The sequence below is a fragment of the Strix uralensis genome, chromosome 1, assembly GCF_047716275.1.
Source record: "Strix uralensis isolate ZFMK-TIS-50842 chromosome 1, bStrUra1, whole genome shotgun sequence".
Taxonomy (NCBI): domain Eukaryota; kingdom Metazoa; phylum Chordata; class Aves; order Strigiformes; family Strigidae; genus Strix; species Strix uralensis.
The window spans coordinates 149,869,829-149,888,116 of record NC_133972.1 but is presented as its reverse complement, the minus strand read 5'-3'; the positions used below and the strand labels follow the sequence as shown (position 1 = coordinate 149,888,116).

At 39.5% G+C, this 18,288-nt stretch overlaps 1 protein-coding gene across 1 annotated transcript in view; it reads right to left on the bottom strand.

The window, feature by feature from the left end:
- The window catches only part of CPQ (carboxypeptidase Q), a 162,778-nt gene that overhangs the window by 45,604 nt on the left and 98,886 nt on the right, over positions 1 to 18,288 (bottom strand). Inside the window, exon 5 of the mRNA XM_074885026.1 lies at positions 11,855 to 11,966. Coding sequence (XP_074741127.1) covers positions 11,855 to 11,966 — 112 coding nt within the window. The remainder of the gene's footprint in view (positions 1 to 11,854; positions 11,967 to 18,288) is intronic.

Below are 18,288 nucleotides of genomic sequence, written 5' to 3'. Positions count from 1 at the left end.
CAAGTAAGACAGTGACCTCACGAAACTCAAACTCCGTGCTTTTAACAACAGCAGATTATTGTCCATGTCCCATCCACTGCTTTTTGGAGATGAAGATTTTAGATGGACACCATTGATCTTCTCCCAGGCATACTACAAACATTGATGCTCTTACTTGATATTCCATGCCACAAATTTGTCTTGGAAATTATTCCATGAATAATTCGTGGAGGGGTCTGATTCACACCTAATACACCAGTCATCCATGGTTCGTTCACGTGATGGCATTCTGGTTTTAAAGGATTTCTTTGATGGCAGGCTGCAGATTTTCAGTTTGAAGTTGGAACACACACAGCATCGACAAACTTAAACATGACTACTATTCTTTTTAATGAGGCACTTACACTTTTCTTTATGATTAGCTTGTCCTCATCCTTTTTAATTTATTGCAGTATCAACTGGGTTTGCCTAAAAACGGTGTCTTAGGAAACTGTCTCAGTCTTGTGAATTTCCTCCATGCTATGCCTCCTGCTTTCCCCATCCTCTCCTGACATGTCTTCTTTGTTACACAGTTTTCATGGCAATTTCCCAAGTCTCTTGTGACATTACTAGCAGTCTTACACACACACACACACACACAAAAAAAAAAAAAAAAAAAAAAAAAAGCAATTTCTGGTGCATATTTTAGGGTCAAATTAGCTGTATCAATAGTCATTCTTAATTGCTCTGTTTTGCATACAACACACTAGCAGTCCCTTTATACATCATTAACATCCTCTCCAAACTAGTAATGCTCTGTTAATTTTTTTCAATCTGGCCAAATATTCAGAGGGGTTTTTTTCATTTTGTTTTAGATTCGATCTGCTAAAGTGGAAACTATTTCACTTATTAACAGATTGGGAAACAGGAGATTTTCTGAAATTTCCAGAATCTCAGCAAATGTTTTAGTTGCTGGTTTAATTAAACTGCTGGGCTTCACGGCAAGTTACATATTTTAGGTCTCGTTGCGTTCTCATTAAACTGCCTATTTTTTACATCACTGATATTTTTAGTTATAATATTTCCTATTCCGGTCTAGACCTCAAATGAACCATCAACTAAGGTCACTTTCAACAAGCCACAATAACTTTTTAAGCCCTTTTTCTTTTTGTCCAGTAGACTGTACACAGTTTTGGTGTTGTAGACTTCTTTTCCATAGTATTTCCAGAGTCAATCCACGCTTACTCTGCAGTTTTGGGCTCTGCTAGAGGTCCCAATAAGCTAAGGTCCCAGTAAAGTGAAGATGCATGAATTCCTAACATTTGCTACCCAATTATATTGTTTTTCTGACAGGATTTTGATAGCTTTTGAAATAGAAGACAAGAAGATTTCAATATTCCCAAGTATTTTAGAGACTGTTATGTAATTTATGTATTCAGTGGCATGGGCAAGCACTGTTTTAGAGAAAAAGCTCTTACCCTAGCAACCTGTTTCTCTGTCTCATTTCGAAGAATATACACATAGCAATAAATTGCAATTTATAGGAGGACAGTAACAATGCCATTAATCAAGGATGTCTAGACTCTTTCCTCTAAAGACCAAGAAAAAGTCTCCATTCTAAACCAGCAGGATTTTGGCTTTCATTCTGTTATTAGAAATACAGTTCTCTATGATTCAGACAACTAATCTCACTATTTGTGCAAAAAAGTATCCGTGTAGTTAGATGTTTGTTTAAGAAGAAATGTTTTTTATTTGAGTGAAAAATAATGATTTAGCAGAGAAAATCTAGGGCAATTAAAGTTATGAACCTTCAAAAAGTAAGGCAACACACACCTCAGAAAAACCTTTCAGTATTACTTAAACCCTGACTATGATGTATTTCTAATTCTCTAGTGAAGTTCAAATTAGACATGGGAAACAGCTTTTTGCTTGGGAAACTATCTTTGTTTTCTTCTTAAAAGAATCTAATGCAATGCAATCTGCTTGATTTTTCTCTGTTGATAGGGGTTCTGTTTGCAGCACTGAGGACAAAGTGCTTGCACAGGACAGCACTGGGAAGTGAGTAAACCTCTGAGTCTTGATGGTCTGGAGTAAGGAGAAATGAGATCTCCTGGAGAATAGACATGGCATCACAGGGAGAAGACAGAAAACAGGCAGGTCAGGGGCTGGACAGTGGGAAATGGAAAGCAGAGGCAGGAGCCAAGCCGGGCACTGCAGCTTAATCTTGCCTGAGGCTGGCAGCATGCTCAGAGCCATGTTTTGGGGTTAAGAGGACACAACTCTGCCACAGCCACAAAGCAGGAACAGCTTTTTGAACAGGCCCCTGCAAAGAGGGCGCAGGGAAATGGCAAGGTCTGAGGTGCGTGGGGCTAGGGAGAGGGACTGAGGCTTGCAGAGTTCCAGTGACAGGTCAGCGGCATCGATGGCAGTGCAGCAAGACAATGAGACTAATCCAAGCAATTTTTTTTCCTGTTTTTAGGGAGGCTGATGAGTTTACACCAGAGTAGGAATGGCAGATTTATAGAAGAGTGGAGGTGGGAAACATAAGAGGTTTTAGGTAGATTTATTTTAAGAAAGTGATGGAATATCCAAGAGGAAATGTCAAGGAAGGAGCTGGGTATACAACACTGGAGGGGAAATCTGTGAATGATTTGCAAGTCTAGTTACTAAAAATAACACGACTAAGCCTTTTGACTGGGAAAATGGGGGGAAGATGAGGGACGAAATGTCCAGAGCCCGGTGCGATGGGCTGCAATCGAGCCAGGCGGCAATGCTGCCAGAGCAAGAGTTTCTCTGGGGGTCACCTCCTTGCCACCCAGCAGCACAGCTCAGGGAGAGCTCTGACGAGAAGTGCTGACAAATGTGCTCTTCTGCACTTGGGGTCTTAAACAAAGAGCTGGTTACTGTAGGGTCATGAAGTCGATACAGTCATGTCTTCAAAAAAAGAAAAGGAAATCCACTACTTGCCTGTGTAAAACAGCAAAGCACCAAGTCAGCAGAAGACTACTTCACCCCCTACCCTGCTCTGATCCTGTTGCCATGTTCTCCAAGTCCCGCAAAAGGAAGAGGACATGGTCTACCATTAAAATGCACCTTATTCCTCTTTGGCAACACCTCCTTCCTTAAAGGTATTCAGAGATCTCATCAATCTGTGGAGGAGAAAAGGTAATGCAGGGCCCTGCTTCCGCACTCCCTGGGATTACAAGCATCAACCATGGTTTGATCTTACTGAGTGGTGACTCTGCCTTCTGCCTCTGCGGCTCCGCTCTTTGGATCAGAAAAACCCCAAACCTGTTAGACTGTTCTCAGAGCTGATGAGTCAGAAAAAGCACCAGCCACACTTGTCTCCCCATATTGAATATATATATCTATCTTAAAAAAACTCACAGTAAGGACAAAGATGCCCCAACCTCATCTGGGAAGGATTTCGGCATTTCACCATGTCAGTTGCGTTACAGATTTGAAAAAAAAATCACAATAGCCTCTGTTGCCAGGTTTTTAAGACTTTTATAGATAAACAAAGCACACATTTTATCTTGAATTTCCTGGGCAAATTAAAGCTTGCAGAGAAGTAGCAGTCCACAGGACAAAGGGCAACTTTGTTATGGAGGGCTGTATGCCTAAATTTACCGCCAGATTAACAACTTTGTATGTCTGCAGTCACCCTTCTGCTATTCCAACCCAGTATGGAAATTGAAGATTTAAGTATTTGCCAAATATGCATTCAACCAAATGTTGAAATGAAAGAATAAATGCACTCGTAGTGTAACAGCATACACAGATATTTCATACCAAGTAGAGTTACTAGATTTGCAAAAGTTGAAGGTCAGAATAAAATATGCAACTTTGGGGAAGTGGAAAGAATGTAAGAACAAGGAGTTAATATCAGGCATATTTATTTTTTTTAAAAAAGCCACCTACAGTAAAAGCAGTCATTTAATCATGTTTCACAACATATCTCCTAGACAGCAAACAACTGCACCACCACAGCTATAGGAAATTCAGAAAAATGTTTAACAAAATTTTTGGCAAGTAGGTTAAAATTGCAGCTATATGACTTCAATACTATGACTTCAAACTAGTAGAAAAGGAATGATTCCAGTGATCTTTTTTTTTTTAATAAAACATATCTTTAGTCCTCATATATTAGCTAGTGAATTTGGACTTGAGAAATGTAATTTCATACAAAGACTACAGTGAACTGCATAAAAATCTGTCTTACAGTTTTCCAGTCACATTAGTCACGGGTATAATTCAGATGAGAGTTGCAACTTCAAATTTAAATAAATTTTAAGGGGAAAAAAATGTCTAATCAACTCCTTATGAGTTACATAAAATGTAATTCAGGTAGTACCTTAAAATTTTTATGTACATTGTTTTTAAAACATTTCTGTAGTTTTCTGGGCCTTTCTCCTATGAAAGAGAAATTTGGTTGTGCCAGATCCATGTCTACATCTATAGGAAAGTTGACTAATGAAACTCCATCTCCCCATAACGCTGGCAAAGAAAGTAAGAGGGGGAACTACACATAGCACCTATCAACATACATTTCTCCCTTTCTTGTGTGCATATAGATCATCGTCTAGGAATGTAGGAAAGACATGTAAAAGGTGTGAAGGGTGAGATTAGACTTTGTCAAATATCACCCTTCCTTCATCAGGCTGCTATAGCAGCAATGGCATCAGGCATCCTGCCCTGGGTGCGAAAAAGGAAAATGTGCCCTGTCCATTTATTTGACTCCTGGTATTCGCTGGCTCTGGCAGCTCCCCATAGCAAATATTTTTTTACATGAAAGAACCAGGATTCTCAGAAGCACTTGGAGGCACAGTCTGAGCAGGAGACCTCCTGGTCTAATGTGGCACACAAACATGACTGAACATGAGCTCAGCGCACAAGACAACAGCAAATGCAGGAAAACGTTTACTCTGTAGCATGATCCATCACTATAGTGGTCTCTGGAGTACAGCCTTTCCTGAAGTCTATACCGACTACATCAACACAGGCAGGAGTTCAGATAGCAATAACGGGCAATGCCTTCCACTGCTGCAGTTCAAGCAATTGAAGGGAAAGAGGATAGGCTTGTGATTTGGCAAATTCACAGCTCAGCCATTGGACTTCCTCCGAAGATGCACCCTGTAAATACACAGACTTGGCAGTAACTGGTGGACACATATGCACCTCTGGGCTTGGCAGGGCACCAAGAGTTGACTAGCAATGGAGCAAGCAAGACTCAAAACAGCCAAGGAAAGGTAGAAAGCACATTTCTGAACAAGGAGAGAGAGCTTGTGGGTAAATGTTGCTGAAAGAAACCTGGGATGTGAACAAAGGACCTATTGACTATTTGATTCCTCCCGTGCTAGCAGAGATGAGACTCTGAAAATAAACTAGACTGTAGTGACAAGTAGCAGACCCCATCAGCTTCTCTCCTCAACAGGAAAAAAATTGGTTCCAGCTGTTTTAATTAAAAAGAGACACAACCATCATCATGTCTGATTTTTTCAGAAGAAAGCAGTGAAATTCATACATCAAAATTAATTGCATCTCTAAGTCCAGTGGGCTCTCTACTGCAGTTAGGAGGCTTAGTATATTATCCTTGGAAAGTTGACACTGCCACACGACCACCTTCTAAAGACCTTTATTCTTGTTGTTATTCAGTTCCCTCAAGCTCCCTTTAAGGATAAAAGCCCCACATTTCTCACGTTGGAATGCAATGTGGCTTTGGCAGGGTGGTCCCTGGGGTGGGAGCAGGGCAGAGTGCCTGTGGCCTCCCTCAGCTGGGAAATGACCCTCAGCCAAGTGACGCAGGAACACAGCTGGATTAGGAGCAAAGAGGCAGCACTGGCTAAAGCTCTGAAATCATCAGATACATACTACTGCTTCTTGCTCAAATACATCATACACAAGTATTAGTCCTGAGCAAGACCAGCATGGCAGCAGCCACAGGCTTGAAACGGTGGGAGACGAACACAAGTATCTCCTTCACAGAAACTGGCAACCAACATCCAGAGCAGGACTGAGTCTCACAGGCTGTCTGTAGAGACCACTAAAGGCAAAATATGGCACCAAAATAAATTTGGGATGACTTTATGGTGACTTTTTATGACTAGCTGCTTAACCAGTCTTTCACCTCATCTGGAAAAGCAGTTTCTTTTGTAAACCTCATGTGACACAGGGACAAGATAAACTGTGTTTCAAATGACACCACAGGATTAACCAGACCAATGTGAAAATACTGAGGCAAATGGCCTTGGCCATCTCCAGAGATGCCCTTTTTTCCACACAAACAAGCATAAAATTTGAGAATTATAAATGCAACCTGGAAACAAGTTGGGTTTGAGGTTTCTAGACTGTAATTAGCAACACAGCTGTTGTTCTGCAAAACTAGAAAACCCCAATTTGCTCAAGAGCTGTCTCTCCTACAGCTTCCAAATGCCCTCACACCACATCACAGCTCATGCAATCCACCCTGAGGATTCCCTCAGCTTAAAGACAAGAACCCTTTAGCCCTTCCTCCCTAAAACACCCCCAGTGCATTTCCATCATCTCTAAATTACCCTGGACAACACTCTCACTACTGCCGTAGCAATATTTGCTACCTATCACACAGAGTTTGCAGACAGATTAAAAAGAAAGAGTCTCTGGTGCTTACACCAGAACTACACGTGTTGATTAACCAGGTGTTCGTCATCATAGAGAAAGGATAAAAGCGGAGTTTCTTCCCGCCTCTCCATCACCCGGCACATAAATGCACTTGCCCATCAATCACCCACTTGCAAAAAATATATAGGAACTTCATATTCTAAATATTTCTATGCCTCTATCAAATTTAGTTAAAATTGATCAAAAGGTTAAAAACTACAGAGAGAAGGGGAAGGCGGCAGCTGCCAGACACAGCTGCAGGCAAACTGCACGCTGCACAGGCTTACTGCCTCAGACACTCTGCCTGCAGTTATGAAGGGTAATTTCTTAAGCATCAGAAATCCTCAGCTAATCGCAACAGCCCCAGCTCCACTGAAGGAAAGGGAGTTTACCAGTACAGACCCTCTCACAAACTGCCTCCCATCTTTATTCCCAGAAAAAGGAATAAAGAGCAATAACTAGCTGCAAGTTCTGTGGAAACACTTCTAGTTCTTTGGTTTTTAAGCACATAAGACATGAAGCAGCTCGCCACAGATCTTAACTATCAGTGGTGTATACAAGCTTCAAGAGTTCCAGGAAGAAAAATACTGTTTTTCTTTCCTTTGTGCTCCATTAAACTTCAGTGTTAACTGGGAGAAAAGACCCCTTTGGCAAACATTGGTCAATATGACCACTAGAGTTGGTGAATTTTTCTGAGATTAGCTCCCGGCAAAGCAAGCAGCCGTGAGAGTATAGTTGATATGAAGACCTTGATATGGGTGCACGAAGGAAAACACTTCTGCTTACTCTGGTCAGGAGATGTCTACAACCAGTGCTGGTACCAACAGGTGCACAAGCCGGTGCTGACATTTAACTGTATGTTGCTGAAAGGGACATTTCGAGAGTGAAGCTGCAGCCACACAGAAGAGAAGAGATAGGATTTAGTTTTCTGCATGGGGTGGCTGTGGAAAAGCCACCTGGAGCAAGATTCACCTTGCTGAAATGTAACCATCTAGAAATTGGCATTTGCTCTGAATTTGCTGCCTGTGGTTCCTCCCTGGAGAAGAGGGAACGGCACCTCCAGCAGGTACCCCCGTCCTGTCACTCCATCATGGAAGATGGAGAGAGAGACATTACAGCTGTTAGAAGAAAAGTATTCAGACAAACTTGAAACTTTCCACTTTTTAGCTCTTCTACTTTCCAGTTCTAACTGAATAGTTATAGATCTAAACAGTATTCAAAAACTACAGTAGTTCACAATCTGGCCCTGTGTTTTTAAGGTACTACTCTTTTGAAATGTAGACATGGGATATTACATGAATTATATCTTTTTATTCCACTCTGGTAATATAATATAAATTATTTCAGTTAAATCTGTCCTTCACGTAGTTTACTTTCTCTCAAAAACAAAAAACATTCTTGTGAAGTCAAAAAGTGAAACGGAAAAAAAAATCCTACCAAAAGTTTGAAGTTTTGAAGACTGTGTAAAACTACTTCAGATTGTGCTACTGTTACATGTGTCCTATTACAGTGTCTGAAGATCCTCAGAAACACTAGAAAGAAAAAAATATATCAATATGGTACAGAAACTGCAAGCTCAGTTAAAAAAATAAAACCTAACACTGAAGATTCAGGAAATATAAAGTCTAACAGATTAAGTAACTGATTTAGTTAGAAATAAAAGCAAAAAATGTTAAAATAATTTTACTTGAGGCAAGAAAACAAACTGCTCTGCTTAAAATATAACCATCTTAAACTATAATTTTAATGAATTTTCAATGAATTTCATGTATTTGGTCCTAAGCCAACAGCTATTAAATGGTTTGGGGAGGTTACGTTGAAAGTACGGATTGGTATTTAAACTATAATCATTCTTCAAGTACTACATGGAATTACCAAAATCCTAATCAACAGGCATAATTTGTGTCCACCAGCCACAGCCAAGGGTCACAGTGATATCATGATGAAGTGCTATTAGATCATTACTGAAAAAACCTGCTTAAACAGAGTAGTAATATCTTGCTTTATGGAGCCAATGGACCCTGGCAGTATTTCTCACTACACGATACAAACTTCATATTCTAGAATTCATATTTCAGAATGCTCGCTTCAGCTTTAAGATCATATTACCATAGCTGTAAGATCAGTTACACTGTGATAAATGCAGACACAGTTGTTATGGCTTTAAGGCTTTTTATGCATCATGGCTTTAAGACTCCCAGTACACAGTAAAAAAATTCTACACATGCATACGGACAAGCCAGTTGAGTTGGCTTAACCCCATGGGAAATGTATTTGGTGGACTAGTCTGAGACTAAATTTATCAGGGTCCAAAAGGATATTAAATCAAGTCTCCACAGTTCAAAATATAATGCTCACTCAAAACACAATCTATGGAACTGATTTTAAATAAAACTTATTAATTCATTTCTCCCACAATCTGCACATCTGTTATTTTGCTGTCCTTTTTGTCAGATTTTATGTGCATCATAAGATGTAAAATCTGCATTAGCCAATCTGCTATGGAAGACAGTTTATGAGAGGCCCTATGCCCCATAGTCATTTACAGGTTAGATGTGATGACCCAGAAGTCCTCTCCCAGCTTTACATTCCTGCAGAATACTGGTATAACCAGAAGAGCTGAACACAACAGCTGGCCAGAACAGAGGGCATCAGCAAAGGCTCTGGCATTTCCCAGCTGAGAAAACGGCATTTCACCACAGGTCGTACAGCAAACACACAGGCTACTACCAGAGGAAATCAAATATTTGAACAAGCAGAATGATGTATTTCAGTCATGCGTGAAGGGAAACCCAGTGAATAAGAATTATACAATGCCACCATGAACCTGCCCTTAAGAGACACAAACCAGTTTATTCTGAATGGAATAGAGTCAGCAAACACAGAAGTACAAATTATGTTTTTTCCTGAAGTTGGAGGGAGCATAGACAATTTTCCAAGAATCATAAAAGAAAGATTAAAAAACACTAAAAGAAGGAGTAGGCCTGGATTCTTCTGTGGAAGAGTCCTCTTTAGTTTACTTTTAAAAGACCAAAAATTAAAACAGATGCACTCCGGTTTTGGTCACAGACTGATATTCCAATCATTCCAAGGTTGGCAAAAGAAGATGTAAGAGGTTCAAATAATGCAAAATAAAAGAAAAGGAATTCACAGGGATGTCTGATGTTCACCACTGCAGTATGAGAGTGGCTAACCACGTAACAGAGCTTGTCTATAAAGAGGTCTTCAAGAAACACTGAGGTTGTTCAAGTGCACAGATCTTTCTGATCAGAAGCAGGGAAAGCTGGTTTACTATTTAAATTCTGATAGAGCTAAGAGAAGGAGAAGCAGCTGATTTTAGTTTTTAATGAATACGTGGTGCATTCCTCTTGACCACAGGTTACAGTTCTGGATAAAGGGAATAATGAGGAAAAATAGATTCCATCTGATGAAGGGGGAAAAGCATCCTTGAATATCAACTTGACAATCTCAGAAGTCTGTTTTGAACTAGTTTTGAGGGGTATAGCGATAAAAGCCCATATGGAAGTAAAACCAGCAAAAAACTACAGATCAAGCAGATTGGAATTTGAAGTGTGGAGGCCAGAAATCAGACTAGGCCATGGCAGACTAGGAACAGGACACCAGACAAAACTTTGAGAGGCTGGGTTTCTGGAGAACACAGGCAGATGACTGTGCAGCCACAGCTCCCTCTTGCACATACACCAGCCCTACCTCACCTTACCTTGTGGACCATCTCTCCCACCAAACATACCCTATGTAGGCATATGCAGACCATGTCATTCTACAATAACACACTGTCTGCAGCCCACTTCTACCCAGAAGTCAGATGAAGGCCTTGAGCAGAAGAAATTGGCCTTTCAGATCCCACACAGGAGGGCTATACAAACCAGGAGGCAGTAGGCTGAGCAAGTCCACACTGGTATTTTATCCACAGCGCTACTGGAACAGACATATCCAGGCTAGAAGCTGCCTCTTCCACTTTCTCTGCTTCTTTATCTACATTTAGCATTGATGGCATGGGGATTTAGTTCAATTCATAGTTCTGCTGGGCCGAAAGACTGGAGGAGGGAGACCAGCAAGCCCAGGGTTAACAGCCTGTGTGCTAGAATATCAACTTCAGAAGAGTCCAGCTGATCTACAGACCAAATTCCAGAACCCAGTCACCCTGTCACCCTGCTGATTACTAAGAATGATTCAAAGAAGTGATCCCTGGAAACGGACATTGCTCTGCATCCCACAAACCTATTGTAGCAGGATATTACAGTGTGCAAAGCCTCGGTGTCAAATGTGGCTTGATGAGACATATGAGCCCACAACATTCAACAGGTCACCATGGTTAAGCTAAATTTCACAGAAGTGTATCCTTGTAGTGATAAGACTCAGGTGTGTGCTTCCTCTGACCTGGATTACCTTTGCAAAGGAAATGAGCTGTCACAGTCCAAAGCAGAGCCCAAGCACACAGCAACATAAAAGCAGATTAATCAGGAAATCAGCCCCGAAGTGCAAAGCTGAGAACACACCAATTTGATGGTATAGATGTATTTATCAGTATTTGGTGGAACAAATCCAGGCAGGATGTAAATTTATTTAGGAAGAACATTCAAGGAAAAAAGAAAACCACTGAAATATATACACTGGAAATATGAACTTCTGTGAAGTTTTGCTGAATATCTTTACATGTAGATGAAGGGGAAAGACCAGAGGCAGGATCATTGCCCGGATCCAGTCCTAGGTACATGTTCTTGAGAGAGACTTAGATGAAATTGTCTTGGGAAGTTATCAAGAGCAAGGTAAGGGGTTGGGAATTAAATTCACTGAGTAGCCGCTGTAAAAGCAACATGTAGGACAATGAAAGGTTTAGGAATGTGCTGAATGACAATAAGGCAGAGAACAGTATCAGATGGTTATCTGTGACTTCATGAAGCTTCATCTTCATTAATAGGGAGGAACTTATAAAGACAAAATGAAAAGGAGTGATTACCTTCTAAGGTACCTAGATCTTACACTGAACTTTCATTCTATGACAACAGTAACAATGCAGGCTCAAAGCACTTTCTAGATCAATGACTGATGTGTTCTTTTTGGATAACCCCTGTGATGAAAGAGGGAGTTTAACAGACAAATTTTCGAAATATCTATATTAAGTATGAATAGTTGTCCTCAGAGGAATGAATAAAATAGAAAATCCAGTTTAGACAATATAGACAACATCTTAGAAATGTAATGCATTAAAAATATTTTAAAATTGAACATTTACCCAGATCCTTAATGAGTGATAATGCTTCCCATGATATAAATGCTCCACCACCATCATCCATAGCTCCTTGACCAACATCCCAGCTGTCCAGATGTCCACTGACCAATACAATCTGGAAAAATTATGAGAAAACATATCTTCATGAAACCACTGAATCAGAAAAGTCAGTTTAGCTTTTAAGCACTTTAATGATTCTGTCATAAATTTGAATTTTTAGTTTAGAAGGGGAGGAAGGGAACATTTCAAATAAAACTAAAACATTGTTCTCTAGACACTGAATATAAATCTGGGATGACCAAATGCATCCTACTGCTTTAAACCACTGCCTAAATCAAACTAGATATGCTGTGAGAAATGTTTAAATGCAAAGTTTTGTCTTGTACATTAACAAAGTGTATACTTTCCAGAGATAGAGGACTACTACATTGCAGAATGGCGAAAATTTCTTTCATAGTTAAGCTGTCTAAGCCCTTAGGCATGAAATTCGACTAACCCTATTTTTTGGTGCATAAGGAAGAAATATGAACTTACACTGAAGTGTTCCCAGACAGAGGTTGTTGTTTTATTAGGTATCTATGGTACTTGTCACAGAGGACTTCTAATTTATTACTGGATCCCCTATGTGCTACAACAATGACAAGGTATTTTATAGTTCCATTAGTCATAAGGATATTTTAAATTAGAAATGACATGGTAGCAAGTCGCAGATGGGTTGTCTGCAAAGAAAGTTTTGTGGCTGCAGTAGAGTATAGCAGTATATGTATCTTGAGAAACACACACTTTCAGATCTGAACTCTTCAAATGTCAACAAGCAGCATCAGACCAATTCCAGAAGTGAGACAGTTCCCTAACTGGACCTGAAGCTGAAGGGCTGATGGATCTGTGATTGCAATGGAGAGGTCAAGGAGGGACAAGAACTCTGGGCCAAGCAGGCAGTGTGGCAAAATGATGCAACAGAACAAAAACAAGAGCAGTGAGCCACTGCAGTGCCCCAGGAATCTCTGAAGAACTGGTACCAGTAAAGAGCGCCCTTGGGATAGGGTGTAAGTGGAAGCAGACAACCTATGACAGCTCAGCACTGAGGAAAAACAAAGAAACACTGCAAGCATCTGCCTGTGTCCTGCCCAGAACTGGCCATACATGAAGGGATGCTTCCCGCTTTCTGGTCGGCTAATGTCAAACAGGTCTCAGAGCTGAAGGATCTAGAAAAAGGTGAAAAATACTCATTCCTCCGGACACCTGCTTCTTCCTAAGGGATAAGATTCTCCTGGCATATCATCTCAGCTTTCATTCATCACAGGACAACTACTCTAGCACTGAAAATGAGAACATAATGAGCTTTTCCTGTTATCACCCCTGGAGGGTGAGCACCTATGCTGTCAAGTGTGTAGCTAAGATTGGAAGGAACTAACTTGGGGCCCAGGCATGAAGACCTCTATCTTCCCTTTCACATAAAAGAAATCTTAGTACATTTTCACTAGTTATTAAAAATAATGGACAAACAGATCATGGCAAGCCAAAAAAGCATCAAGTGCTCATCAAACAACCATGCTTTTTCATTCAACCAAATACAAACTCAGGCAACACAACTAAAAGGTCCCTTTGTATTAAACAAGGACCTGATAAATTACTAGTCATATCCATTGTATTGCCATATGTCCAACCAGAATGTACCAAAACCCTTTAAGTTTAGAAAATACGCTATGAAATGTTTATAAATACGTGTATTATAAAAAACAGAAGTGACATGCCTTAGAAGCTGGAAAAGCCTGGGATTAAAATCTGAAGAGCAGCTTTCCTTCTCAGATGTTTCTATTCTCTTTTCTGCTTATCCAGTCTTAACTCAACATGCGCTTGCTTTCCAGCACAGACTGATTTTCTTGGTAGGAGACAGATATGGTGCAGCCTTGATTTCAAAACCTCCCCTCCTTCAAAAGCACTTAAATTTGGATGGCAGGCCCTTCTGTAACAGCCTCAGATTTACTCAGGGGGTATTCCTGCAATTTAATGTCATGATCCTCCCAGGCTTGGTGTGAAAGACTGCAAACAGCACATTTTTCAGGGACACTGCCCTGCAGTAGAAGTAATCTGTGGCAGCCCTCTGCTACAATAGCAACATAGCTTGAAACCAGATAATCTAAGAAAAGCCATGCCAGCTTTAGAGGTAGAAACCTTTCTGCAATGAAAGCACAACGAAGTGCTCACTGCGGTAGTCCTTCCTCTTTTTGTTTTCTTATAAGGGAGAACTAAGCACACACACATGCTTGCAGGTGGTGAAGGCAATGCATGAATGAACTCTGCTTTGAGAGCTTGGGATGTACGTGTAGCCCCACTGCAACCTGCCTATGGAGGACAAAGCTCAAACAACATCACACCTTGCAGCCGACTGATGCAGACTCATTACTGTTCCCTCAATAAGGAATTCGCAAATAATAATAATTTTTTTAAAAGAACAGAAAAGGCTCTCAGTGTACACGCAACTGTCTGTGGTATAAAGGATGTCTATTCCACAGTGGCAAAATTGCCATGTGGTTTGTTTGTTCTTGAAGCAAAAACTGGTTTCAGGAAGATAACTATTCACTCTCCTGGGAAACAGTTTCAAGCTGAAGTGAATTTAGAACAAGTTTGTAAACTCACTGAGAGAGAACCAAGTTTACAATCAAAGTGATGCCTTGTCTTTAGCAGTGAAAGAATACCTCACTAATACTGTTCCCTGGCAGCAATCTCAACATGAGCTTCTGAGAGGAAATTACTCCTCATTTCTGTGAAACAACACATTGCAACAGCAGGAAATTCTGAATCAGAAGAAGGTGGTGTAATCCCATTTGGGGTTACAGACTCCAATCATAAAGCCAACTCCAGAACATTACAGCAAAACAGATCAAGGTTCAAGTGGATTGAGAAAGTGAGATAATCTTATGCATGAACTTTTACTTAAATTTACTTAAGCTGATGCCAAGGGTAATTACATAAATACAACCAATGTACTTCTATGTGAAAGATTTTTCAGAACAGTTGTCTTTTTAAACTATCATGCTTTTGAAGCAGCTGCTAAAATGAAAGTTTCAGTTATCCTGCTGATAGCTAGCCATAAACATTCTTAAAATAAGACACAGTCATAAAAAAACAAAACTACTATGTTTATCATGGTCTTTAAGCAGATATAATGTGTCCAGGCAACGAATGGAAATACTTCTGAAATTCACTCTAAACCACTATATTATTTAAAATAATATAAAATAATAGTAGAATAATTCTCTGTACAGGTGGGCTAATAACAAAGGCAGTTAAAGCTTCCAAGGACATAAGATTATTGCAGTTTCCACATTACTTTCAAATCTGTTGTATGGTTCTCAGTTCCAAATCTACACATAGACTAATCACTTACATTTGCACAAAACATTCCTACAGAAATGTCAGCACATGCCAACAGAATGTAAACACTGCAAAGCAATGTAAGTAAGTATATGTAAGTGTGTTTGTTTTAAAAAAACCACAAGCAACTGTATAGGACAGTACAAATACAGCAATACACATTTGCCAAATTGACCAAAAATAAATTTAGGATAAGGCAGCTTGCATGCAACATGACAACTTAAGATTTGGCTTTCCTGCAGTGACACAGCTAAGAAATGCTACCCTAGGCACAGTCCCGAGACAATACAACAGAAGTGAATCTGCAGGAAACATTTCAAATAGAAGATGAGTTATTCTATTTCCTTCTGCACCAGCATTAGACCTCTGTTGGATACCTTTAAGTCTTGCCCAGCATTTCAATCAAGCATATTGAAATATTTTTAAAATTATATTATATTTTACATATTTATATAAACATATATTTATATATTTTATATTTTAAAACCAAGAAGATTAGGAAGAGGAACCACCCATTCACATACATTTGCATATGTCATGGAGTTATCCTTTTCTAACCACGATGGTTTTTGCCACTAAAAAATAATCTCCTATTCCATAGTCACACATGCCTCTTGCATTTGCCACACAGTAACTTCATAAAATGTAGGTGAACTACTTTCTGCTTGGTTTGAGGGAATTTTAATGAAAGTCTACTCCACTTTTTGTTAGTCTCTGCAATCTCACTTTCTCCTGTAGAGGTATAATGCAAAGGCTTATTTCTATGCAACGTTAGAGATCATAAATAGTAAACATTAGAAAAGAACTGTAAGTAACATTTACAATAACAGAATTTAATCTAGAATAACATTTGTATCAAGTTGTGAAAACCACCATGCAAAGTTATTTCATGTCACTGAGGTAGATGGTAATGGAAGAGTAATGAAGTAATCATTCATCTTTGCTCTGCATGGATGAAGAAGACTTCATGGATCGAGGTTAGTGCCCACAAAGTAGGACCTCTGTTGATGGAATCTGGCTATTGACACATTCTCTTAGAAAAGCTTAGTAATAACTTTCATTATCCAAACCACTGAAAAGCGTTTTTCCTTACATCTTCCTCCAGCAGACAGGGAAGATAAGGATCACCTTAACTTTCATGGAGAGGACAGAAAACTTAAACAAGGATCACATACACAGAGAATGGGATAACCAAGAACTAAACAGGATATTAGAACCAGATCAAGCATCTTTAGCCAAGACGCATTCAAACTCCAAGTGTCTGTATGCCAAAACTTCAAGCTAAAACAGTGAAGTGCTCTAGACTGTAACTTAAGTTCTTTTCAACTGCTCATCCACATTTTCAGCCAGATATTGCCAAGAATGAGTCGTTTGCTCAGGCAGTACAGGTCTATGGTGTTCCAGCCCAGTTCCCAATTACCTGGAAACTCATGAAAAGCATTTCTATTCAAATTTTTGTGGTTTGTTTTTCTCCAGTTTGCTTCTAAATAGGTCCATCATAAGCTCTAGGTACCACCATAAGGTCTTATATTATTTGACTGGGTATTTTTTCTGTGTGAATCCCTTCCCAGTGCATGAGATATTTATACAATACATAGCTTACACATATGAATACCAGATACAGCTGATTTGTGCTTGGACCAAAAGTAGAGGAAAACAGAAGTCAGATAAGAATTAGGATCCCCTATTCAATCCAATCAAAAAGTTGCCTATAAATTCTCTCCTTCCCCAGATATTCATTACTCTTTTTACTCACACAAACATTCTCTCACTTCACAATTTCCTATCTTCCCCAGTCTCAAACAAAATTTCTGACGCTAACTAAACCATGACTGAAAAGCTCTTGATCACAACTTAATCCCAGCACCAAATTCAGGCCTGTGCTGCTAAGCATAGGGAGTACATTCTGAGTAATCTATCCATTTGGATAGCATGACAACTATGAACTGCCAGATGGCTTCAGTTTATAAGGATCTAAAGATTTTCTTCATTTCACTGTGTTAACAGCATGAGAACAAAGGAAAAGAGAAAGGCAGCATATCATGTACCTAACTAGTAGGCAAATAAAACAGCTGGCAGGACTAAATTTAAGCCCATCATGTTTAACTTGCCTTCAAAACTATGATTAAATAAAGTCTTCATATACACAGATTTGCAAATTCAGAGTACTAAATCTGGCATGGCAGTTTTAGGATGTATTAGCATCATCCACAGTAGTGCTTGCAAATATCTTCTGGAAAATGGCAACACCAAGAAATATGCTCTTCTACTGCTTACCCACGTAGCAAAACTGGCACTGGTGTTCTCAGCAACCTTCTTCTTTTAAAGTAATTCTTAATCTACAGACTGTATTCTTTTTCCCTTTTTTCAGGAAAAAGTTCTGTCACCTTAATGGAATAAAATGTTGGTGTGTAATTAGGTTTTTTGTCCTGACCGGTTCTCTTCCCTATTCCACCTCAAACCTTTCTCTCTTCAACTCACACAGCAAAACAAATGACAAATGACAAATTAAGAGTTGTCAACTTGATACTTCGTGTCCAGGCAGAACCACATTCCTGTATACAAACCAACATTCCTCAAGTTTTAAAATATTTAGAATAGTTATTTATGTGCATCATGCAAATAACATTCTGTAAATCAATCCCTTGGCTTTTCCATCAAAGGCCTTCTGAAATCTAAACAATCAGAACTTGTAATCCTATGTGCTGTAGCAGCACACAGACTGGAGCAAATGCATCACACTTCATCTTCCTTTCTGGAATCCAACCCAGTTCTTTCAACAGCAGGATAGAGATTTGAAGGAAACTTCTCAAGCACTGCATAATAAAGATAACCATTTAAATAGTTCTTGCCGGGACACTGCATTTTGTATCTATACTACCATTATTTCAAGCTCAGCATCTCAACATTTAGGGAAGACAAAACTGACAAAGCTGAGTGCCCATCAGCAACATAGCACTATATGGCATGGGATTAGAATTAGATTTACATGCAAGGTTAGATATATATATAATATATATATAACTGAATATAAACTCTCCTGTATTTAAAAATGTGTG